The sequence below is a fragment of the Octodon degus genome, unplaced genomic scaffold, assembly GCF_000260255.1.
Source record: "Octodon degus isolate 3935 unplaced genomic scaffold, OctDeg1.0 scaffold00038, whole genome shotgun sequence".
NCBI classification, from domain to species: Eukaryota; Metazoa; Chordata; class Mammalia; order Rodentia; family Octodontidae; genus Octodon; species Octodon degus.
Window position 1 is genome coordinate 7,509,617 of NW_004524614.1, and position 10,694 is coordinate 7,520,310.

The following is a 10,694-nucleotide window of genomic DNA, read 5'->3' on the forward strand; positions in this document are numbered from 1 at the left end:
CCCTGGTTCCGCCAAAAAAAAAAAAAAAAAAAAAAAAAAAAAAAAAAAACAACAACAAAAAAAAACTGTTCAGGTAAATACACAATTTTCCTTTTCAGAAATGGAACTGAAGCAGAGGCAGACACAAAAGTAGACTCTTCTAGCTAAGTCAAAGGGCAAAGATCATACCTATGGCTAAGGCCAAGTAAAAAATAAATACTCCTGATAGCTTGGAAGGGGTTTTTAATATGCTAAAGTGAAAATGCTAAACTTAATGTGAAACTACTCCTGAATGGGCTTTAACCTCTTAAAGCAGAGGGAGAGCTAGAAAGAAACAAACATTCTGATTTTGTCTAATAATTATACTGAGCCTACATTAAATGATGATCAAGATTAGTGGAAAACACACCAACTTTTAAAAAAGTATTTAGGTGACCAAATACTTATAAGACTACAGACTATTATAAGACTTAATTTGCTTCATTTTTTACTTATAAAAACAGATCTAGAAAACTCTTTTTAACAGGCCCCTAGCTCAGCACATAAAAGCAGTAACAGACTAAAAAGGATAGTTTCAAGATTCCAAGCCCACATTTCTTGCCACATATCTCAACTGCAAATTTATTTATTTAGTTAGTTATTATATTACAGGGTCTACAGGGTCTCACTATATAGTGATCCACCTGTGTTCAGCCTCCCAAGAGCTAAGATTATAGATGTGCACCACCACGCCCAGTCTCAGCTGCTGTCTCATCCAGCCCTGGGGGCAGGGCCAGCACAGCACACCAGGAATCCAACTGGCCTCTTCCCCAGCACTTCAATCAGCTGAGCTATTTGGCCAGCCCCTCAACTGCAAATTTAAATCTAGATGTTCTGGGTGTATGCAAACCTCCCTTGACTTGCAAACTATCAACACCCTACTGTTAAATTCTTACCTTCCATGGCCTTCTAATCCCTTTGAAAAAGTCAGGCATCCACATGGGAAGGACAACAGCTTCCCTTAGCAACTTCTTAGCTTCTTCCAGATCTGCTATGTCATCCCTTTGCAACAACAAAGTTTCAAGTTTATCCAAAGGCTCCTTTGATTTATGGTCAAAAGTAATTTTTATTTTTATACTTAAGAAATTATTCTTATATTAAGAACATTACTCTAGTTGCATGAAATACTCAGGGAAAATACAGGATTGCCTTGTCAGTTCTGCCCACTCCTGACATAATGAGGAAATTAATGGATAACAAGAAAAGACACAACACCAAGCTGTAACCTGTTTTTTCTTCTATTTTAATTCAAGAACTTCAAATACTAACCAGTGAATGCTAGGATTCCTAGACACAATGTCTCTCTCCAGGGCTTCCACCAGATCCTTATCATAGCCAGCACCATCAAATTTTGGAATTTCACTGTCACTTGTACCATCTTGCATATTTTTCCTTCCCTGGGAAAAGCCATAAAATAAATTCTGGTCAGTAATAAGACAATCTTAATATCATTCAGCTTTCAAAAGAGTGTAACATAATCACTTTTAAAAGATTATTTTATAACTTAAAGTAGTAGTTTCTAATGGTTCAGATGCCATCCTCTATTTAATTAGAAAGAGTTTAACTGATTAAATTATAGCAATCTCCAAATCTACATTCTTCAAGGGATAGTTATAGGTAAAACTATGATAATCTGCCAACAGACTGGGAAAGCCCAATGGACAGATGCAGAGAATTTCCACCACTGCTGGAGAATAAGGTAACAATATACAAGAATGAAAATTAATTTATCGAGAACTTACTATGTGGCAGAAAAATCTCACATCATCTCATTTTACATAATAATCCTATAGGGTAGTTATTAATTTTTCTTGTTTTCACAGATAAGGAAACTAGCCCTCACAAAAGCTCAGTAACTTAAGATCACAAATAAATGTCAGGGAGAGATTTAAACTCAGGTCTCTTAAAGCCACACCACTCTACATCAGGCCCTCGGAGGCCACGGCTCAGCTGCTTAAAGCCTGAGGCAGCTATGGACGGCAGAACTACTCTCCACAGCACCCATGGAAGAGGCTGAAGGTGCAAAAGGTTTGGGACTTCATAACTGCATCTTCTTTGCCTTTTTACAATAAGTAAGCCCTTTCTGCCAGTAAGGTCTCTGGGCCACATAATAAAGTCACTGTAATGACACTGGTAAAAATGACCTTTAAAAATAGTATATTAAGAGCACTAAGCCAATATGCTTTACCACAAATTCTTGATTAAATATTGAGGTGCTGCTTAGCTTTGAAGAGTTTTAAATTTGAAGAGCTTTAAAAGGAACACACTGATCTGCCAGATAGTTCAAGTACAGAAACCACTTAGCAGGTGGAGCCAAGGACATCCTCAGAACTTCAGCCCCACAGTTTCTGTCTGATGTAACAGCAAGGAAAAAAAAGGTCAAAGTGAGTAAGTTTCCTAAACATCAAACTGAAGAGACAATAGGACATAATGGCCTTCTCATGCTAGCTCTTCTGAGATAAATGATAGGTGCACTAAGTTCTAAGAACGAAACCGCTTCCTTTGGCAGATACTCTTATTTTAGCAACTAAATAAATGACTAAACAGTACTGAAGCATTTGACCCTCAAAATAAATTAATGTACTTTATCTTGGGTATACAACACTGACAGCAAGCTAATTTTTAGTAAGATTCTTACATTTTACTGGGGTTTTTTTTTTTGTATTTTAGGACAGGGTCTACAGGGTCTCACTGTGTAGATTGGACTTGTAGTGATTCTCCTATTGACAGCCTCCCAAGTGCTGGGATTACAGGCGCATGCTAAGATTCTTACATTTTAGATGGCATTTATCAGTGCTAACACTATGGAAAGGAATAAGTTTCTGGCTTAACTAAACAATAAATATAACATCAAAAAACTCAAAATAAACTCAGCCTATAATCACATTTTATGGAAGGACGGGCCACGGCTACAAAGTCTCATTCAAATGATTCACTGGGAACACATAACCATTCAAATATTATTCTAGAAATAAATCAACTAAATAATGCAACATAAATTAATATGGGGTTTAACAAGTCTTCACTGGGAAACTGTAGTTTGAGACAGCAAATTAAATTTAAAATTTCTTTGTAATGTACGAGTTCAAGTGGCAGGGGAGGACTTGCTAACCACTACTAGGAGAAAAGAAAAGCTGCATACCTATCCCCAAGTAACAGGCTCACCAGACTTTAAGGATAGAAATCTGAGCATCTACTATGAGCAGCACGTTTTGTGGGGCACTGATTTTAGAGCAGTGGATGAAAACACATCGTGTGCTCTCTTCAAGCATCTAGTATAGCAGAAATCACACACAATTATAAATTTTCAAGTGTTACAGAGAATAACTTGATTAGACTGTGTGGCTAAAAGGCATCGAGTTGAAGGAAGATACAGGAGATGTGGATAGAAATAAATCACAGGTTTTATACAAATCCATGAGAATGATATACTAAGATTAGCAGTTTTAGATGACATTTCTGGCTACAGTGTGGAAAAAAGGGTATGGTGGAGGAGGAGCTGAGGAATAAAGAAGTAAAAGCCTTTCACTGCACAGAAGAAAAACAGGTATACATTCACCAAACAATCTGATGAGATATTCTGTATTTACAAACCTTTTCAAAGCAAATGATAAGGTAATAGCAAGGACAGACTTAGGAAAACTAGAATTAAGTCAGATAAATAGGTGACAATTATTCTTGTAATAGACATATAGACAGAATATGGGCCTCATATATACAGTAGTCCCTCACTATTTTGTAGTTTGACTTTCGCAAACTCACTGTTTGGCGGGCTTTCAAAAATATTAATCTAAATTATCTCACATTTTTGCTATATTGCGAGATTTTGCCATACTGTATGTATACGTATGTTGTTAAAATTACATAGGTTCTTTTAACTTCTTTTCTTAAATTCTAGGAACAAAATTTTACTATTAATAGAACCAACCATAGCCATTAAGTAGAAAGTATGTATATATGTGTGTTTTTATGTATGTAACACTGCTATAGATAATTTAAGATACAGGCTACCATGTCTACCATAATATTATGTGGGTTTTGATGGTCTATGTATCAAAAGATGTAGAAATTTTTACAAATGTAAATTCCTCCTTTTTGAAGACTGTTATCTCTGAAGCCCAGTAAAATGCTGACTTATTTCCATAACTATTAATTGATTTAAACTTTTCAAGTGAAACCATAATATTTATATTTAAAAAGTATAGACTTTATACTTCTTACTAAAATAATCTATGTTCCTTTAAAATAAACAGTATAAGGTAAGAGAAAGTAATAAATACCACAATGAGCTGCAAAAATAAAAAATGACATAGATTTATGAGTTTAGAAAATGGTTAAGAACATTAGAAGTGTTTTTAAAAGTGAGGGAAAAGGTTTATAAGAGCATAGGAAAGGTTTAAAAGCCTTAAAATATATATAAATACTAAAACATAACATCACTACTTTGCCGATTTTCACTTATGGTGAGGGTGTCTGGAACGCAGCCTCTGCGGTGAAAGGCTACTGTAAAAAACTATGATATCAGTGGATTAGCTGATTCACTGTAACACCTAAAGGCCTGTTAGCTTTCAAGCAATAAAGCTAATCTCATCCATTATGACTATGACTTATGCATTATGCTGATTGCAAAGAGTCTCAAATGATTTTAGAAATCTTGCCTTAGATTTTCACAAGTTGACTAAGCCCAGGGTTAGCAAGACTTTGACATTTATGACTTTGACATACACAACTGAAGGCTGAACTACTCTATTTTCTCCTGGAAGCAAAATATCTTAGCTGTTTATTATTAATATCTAAATTATCCATACCAAGAAAGTTTTGTTCAATAACTTCTATTAGTACTGGCTAAAACATTCTATTGAGGAACTCGCCTATCAAAAGGAACAGTTAATGCTTAATTTTTTTTCACAGATCTATAATGATCTGTGACGTATACCAACGGTACTTTAATCAGGATTGTACTGAATCTGTATAACAATTATGGGAGTATGGCCATTGTCACAATGTTGACCTCCTATCCATGAGCAAGAACATTTTTCCATTTGAAATCCTTTCAATCTCTTTTTTCAGAGTGCTATAATTTTCACTGTATAGATCTTTTACTCCCTTTGATTGATTCTTAGTATTTCATTTTTTGATGTTACTGTGAAAGGTATTACTTGTAAGTGAAATAAATCTGACCAGCCTGTGTAAACGTCTACTGTCTCCCTAGAATAAAAACCTGAAAGAGTAAATAAAATCTGAAAGGTATAACAGATATGATAGAAGGGAAAGAAATGACTCAAAGAGAAGGAATAGTTGGGATGAGGGAAAGGAAAAAAGAAAGGGAAAAAAAAATACATATGTGTGTACACAGGATAGCTGGGGTAACTGTACTGCTGATTTCCACTGGTCTATCAAAAGGAACAGTTAATGCTTAATTTTTTTTTAAATTTTTTTTACCTATTTTGCAGGCTTATATCTGGTAATTGGAACAACCAACTTGAAAATAATACGCAATATAACAACCACTGTTGAATTGTTACCATCTTGTTTAGTGAAATTCTGTATCATTTCTGTTGTTTATTACTTTTTAATTCTCTTTAAAAAATAAAATAAGAGCCGACAAGATAGGTCAGCAGCCTAAAGCACCTGTTTAGGCAAGCTTAGGTAAGCACAGGGACCACGGTTGGATACCTGGCACCACACACTATGCCAGCCTCACCCCCAGGGTGGGCTGATCTGGCCCCCCCCCAAAAAAATTAAAAAATTAAAAATAAAGTAAGATAAAGTAAACACTATCATTTGTAGGAAAATGGATGTACTTAGAGATCATAATGGTAAGTGAAATAAATGAGACACACAGGCTCTGGTTTCTCTTACATGTGAAATTTGTATGTGAAATCCAAAATATAAATAAAGAGCAAAATAAAATGTAGGATATTTAGAGGTAGATCTTTCTCAAATGGGATAGGGATAAAGAGATGGAGGTGGAAGGGAGGGAGAGAAGGGAAAGGCATGCAAAGGCATTAGGATGCGTCAGGTGCATGTACCAACTCCACACAGGGAATGTAAACATCACATACTACCAGCATGTACTAATAAAGATAAAAAATAAAATAAAATAAAACCAAGTTTTTAACGCATTATTATTAACAGGTGGGACCTATGGAAGGTGACTCCCAAGTTCTGCCCTAATGAATGGGAGTGGCACTCCAGGGACCTGGAGGGACTCTCCTTACCATGTGACCACACAGCACAAGGCCCACCTATGAGAAGCAGGCCTCACCAAACACTAACCCTGCTGGCTCCTGATCTTGGGGTTCCCAGTCTCTAGAACTGTAAGCAACAAATTTCTATTGTTTATACATTATGCAGTATTTTGCTACAACAGCTCAGGCTAAGATACCAGGTGCACTTAGGTAAGGCTGAAAACTACAGCATGAAGGTAAATGTATTCACCTAACTCCTCAACAATGAGAAAACACCCACCTGAAGACCAGGTACCATACTTCACTGGTTTCTATTTTTAGCTCCTAGAAGTATGACTGGCACAAAATATCAGCTTAATAAAAATTTGTTAAGTAAACAGGGTCACAAAATGGCCTTGTGAACGACCCTATGAACCTCAAGACAAAAAAAAAAAAAAGCAGTAAGGTTTCAATAACAGGTCACTATACAAAATAATTACTTACTTAAAAACAGCATTTGAACCATGGATCTAACCTGAAGCTTGTCAGTTTAAAAAAGCAAAATGATGATGATGATGATGTAGTCACTATCAGAAAATGAACTAGTACTCTTATTAGAAAGAAGTATTCATGGTAAATTAAAAATATAGCAAGCATTTTCAAATAAGAGGCTGTTTCACATAATGATTAAATGCTCTGACATTACAGTTAATTCAAATTCTGGCTCCACCATTTACTTGCAGTTAAGACTATATGGTGCTTCAACATGAAACAAATTTATGCTGAGCTCACAGGAGAGCACAGGGATCTAACAAATCAATACATGTGCAAATCTTCAAAGTAGTTATTTGTAGAAAACTCAAGGAAAAGTGACATCTGTTACTAAACTAAAGATTCACATATGCTGGAGAACTTGGACAAGAGAAATCATTTCTCTTATCCTCACTTTCTTATATCCATAAAGTAACTAGAATGCAGCAACAACCTTCAAAATTCTGATCAAGACATATGGCTTTAGATCATGAACTATGTTCACACAACTAAATTTTCATGTACTTACAGAATTGCTTCTCAGAATACTACTACTTTTACTATGGACAAGGAACTCTGAATTTTCTAGTCTATCCTGCTTTATTTTTTTAAGTTAGATGACACACACAAAACTTACTAAGAAAAAGAGAGTCGAAGACAGCCACACTTCTGAGGATACTTATAATATTCATTTTTCAAAAAAGCCTTCACCAAGTGGATATCTATCAGTTTTACCTAAATTGCATTAAACCCTACAACAGTGTTTGGCTCACTTCTGAGATGGTAGTACTCTAATGACTACTTCAATGGTTACGACGACCAGAACTGAGCACAGTACATTTCTCAAATTCAAATGAAGTTCCTATAAGTTTGTTTTATAAAAGTTCTAGTCCCTTTCATTTTCACAGGGACTCAGAAAATCTCTTTTATCTGCAAAACAACTGCAGAATTTTGTCTTAAACCCATGACTTGTTTTTCATGAACATTCTGACTACTTACATGTCAATAAAAGAATAACTAAGACTTAGAAAATTATTTGGAAACATTATAAATCAGATACTTTTTAAATCTCCAGGAAAAAAAATTTGGATTTAAAGTCATTATTTAATCAGTCTGGATTTCTTTTTTCAATCCAATACAGATTTTCAAAATCTAACTTGGTAGAGGGAAATACACCCCAACATGGACAGGACAAAAATATTACAATTTCACAAATTCCATTCTTCCAGACTCATTCCTTTGCAAGCTAATTCAGCTCTCTGCATGGGCTTCTTCATCTGTAAAATGGGTATAAGATACCTGCGTTGCAGGATTGTTTCATTAATTATTAGGTGATTACTCTGAATACGGCCTAGCAGAGAAATATCCAATAAACAGCCATACTTCTTTTCTTGTGCTATGTGAGAATAAAAACAAAGTTCCACTTAGACATAATGGAATGGAAACATTATCACTAAAAATTTTTCATGAAAACTAAGGCTAAGAAATACATCAGATCATCCTGGCTAGCTTATAAGATCACCTTCACTCAATGTCCATTTTACAGGCAATACAGACTTTCCAAACACTACTGCATTTGCCATTCAATTCCCCAAGTATATACATGTCCACAATAAGTACAAATCATGGGAAATTTTCTTATTAAAGAAAAATATATATTACTCAACTCTATACACTTTCAGATAAATAAAAGATATTTTTATTATTAACAGAATTTTATATCTCTCATCTCAAATATTTTTAAATCATTTTATTTATTTATTTATTTGGTACAGGGTCTCGCTATGCAGCTTAGACTCATAGTGATCCTCCTGTCTCAGCCTCCCCAGTGCTGCAATTACAGGTATACCCCACCACGCCTGGTATCAGTGGCCAGCACAGCACGTCCAGCATTTCAGGGCCAGCACAGCCATGTGGTACTGGGAGTCGAACCTGGGTCTTCGTACTTGCCAGGCAGGTACTTAGACCACTGAGCCATCTCCTTATTTGTTATCTTATTTTGTAACTATATACATCTACTTTTTTTAATGACTCCTTTAATTCTGTTTCCATTTATTGTTCGTTATTCAGAATATCTGTTAAAATACTTTTCAAAAAAATTTCAAGCTATTTGTAGTATTTCTATAAAGAATTCACTTTACTATTTTTATACCACTGTGTGTGTGTGTGTGTGTGTGTGTGTGCGCGCGCGTGTTTACTATACACTTGAGGTTATCTGCATTGTAGCATGGTCTTTAACAAATAAAGACCATTTAGGTTTTGAACCTTTCTTTTAACTCTTTCATGTAAAAACCTGAAAAGCCAACAAAAACGTAATACTCAAAGTCAATGGCTTTAAATCAGTGAATTACAAAGAGTGTCTTGCCTTGTCATCTCTCCCTCTTGTCCTACAATCCTTGTCCCTACTTGTAGAAGGCTTCTCATTCTTTGATATCAGATGTGCTCGGCCGACAGGTCCCCGAGCTCCTACTCCCACTGTTTCTTTCCTCAGAGGTCTTACTTCGCGACTGGGACGCCTGATTTGAGGTGGAGCTCTGTTAAAAAAGAAAGAAAGAAAGAAAAGACAAAGAAAAAAATTAAAATGACAATATGCAATGTATTAATTATTGTAACTGTCCTACTAACCTGTTTTGAAACTGTCTCATTGCTATTTCTTTCTCAATAAAATTGATTTTTAAAAAGGAAAAAATTAATCAAAGACCAAAGTATTTCAGTACTAGTGTAATCAATAAAATAAAATCTCCTATTTCTACCTTTTGTCAATTCATGGCCATAATTATTAGGTTAGTTTTTCAATTATTTTATCTAAAGTATATTTGTTAGCAAAATTATTAAATAAGCATAAATAATACATAAACAGCAATTACTTTGTAAAACTTTAGTCACCAATAGAGGGCAACACAGACTATCCTCATCTGATCATTGTAGTAGGATAAAAGTAAATACCTTTCTTTATTCACTGCCATGCTAACCCAACAACAGATAACTTCTTAAAAAGCATTAAAAGGTTAGCAAATTTAAATATAATTATTGGCATAGTTTATAAATTTATTTTTATTACCAAGAAAAATTTCTGTGGTCAACATTTAATTCATCAAATTACAAATGGCAAAGACTAACAACAAATTTTCTGAGAACACAGTTAATTTATATGTAAAAATATTATTCATGCTTTGAGGGTATTAAAAATAAGGCTCATCCAAAGTATACAGCCTCAAAATGTAACTAAAAATCCTGACAAATATAAGTTTAAGTATGCATAGAGAGGCACACTTTGTTTCATATAAAACCTGTCTCCTTCAAATAATGAAGGTCTGTCTTTCTGAGATCGGGTTTTACTCTGCAGCTCAGGCTGCGCTTGAACTCACTTTGCAGCCTCGAGGCCTTAACTCACAGCCATCTTCCTGCCTCAGCCTCCCAAGAGCTGGGATTACAGACGTGCACCACCGCACCCATCCCAAACAGTGATGATTTAAAGTTCATCAGCACACAATTTAGTTGTCTCTTTGGATTTTAGGGAAAGGGCTTTTTATTCTTTTGTGTCTACTCTTAGTGGTTCTTTTCCAAACTGTCTCTTCCTGTGTATTCCTTTTTTCTCTTGATGGCTGTCCTTATACTTCTAAGTATGTCAAATCCCTTATGTATATTGCCTTTTCACCGTATATGATAACTGCGATCCCTTTCCCAGCCAAATGCCTTTAACACATTTATGCCTAGTGTTCCATTTTATGGAATGCCGCAAACAATGGAACATAATAAAAATTTTTCTCTTCAAATTCTTGTTCCTTGAATTTTCCTACATAACAAATACAAATTTCATGCAAAAATTTAAGAAAACTGGAGTGTGCGGAGAGTTTCCTGCTACCCTGCGCCGGCGGGACCAGTCCCAGCCCAGGCGCAGCGTGGGCCGGACCCTCTCCCAGCCCCTCGGACCGCCCCCCACCACTCTGCAGTGCCTCCCCCACCCCGCCCGCC

General features: G+C 35.4%; 1 protein-coding gene across 3 annotated transcripts in view; it reads right to left on the minus strand.

The window, feature by feature from the left end:
• The window catches only part of Katnal1 (katanin catalytic subunit A1 like 1), a 119,063-nt gene that overhangs the window by 27,559 nt on the left and 80,810 nt on the right, over positions 1 to 10,694 (minus strand). For all 3 annotated transcript variants that reach the window (XM_023715088.1, XM_023715090.1, XM_023715089.1), the window contains exons 4-6: positions 9,085 to 9,253; positions 1,288 to 1,415; positions 915 to 1,020 (exon numbers count right to left, since the gene is read on the minus strand). In XM_023715088.1, the coding sequence (XP_023570856.1) occupies positions 915 to 1,020; positions 1,288 to 1,415; positions 9,085 to 9,253 (403 nt within the window). The remainder of the gene's footprint in view (positions 1 to 914; positions 1,021 to 1,287; positions 1,416 to 9,084; positions 9,254 to 10,694) is intronic.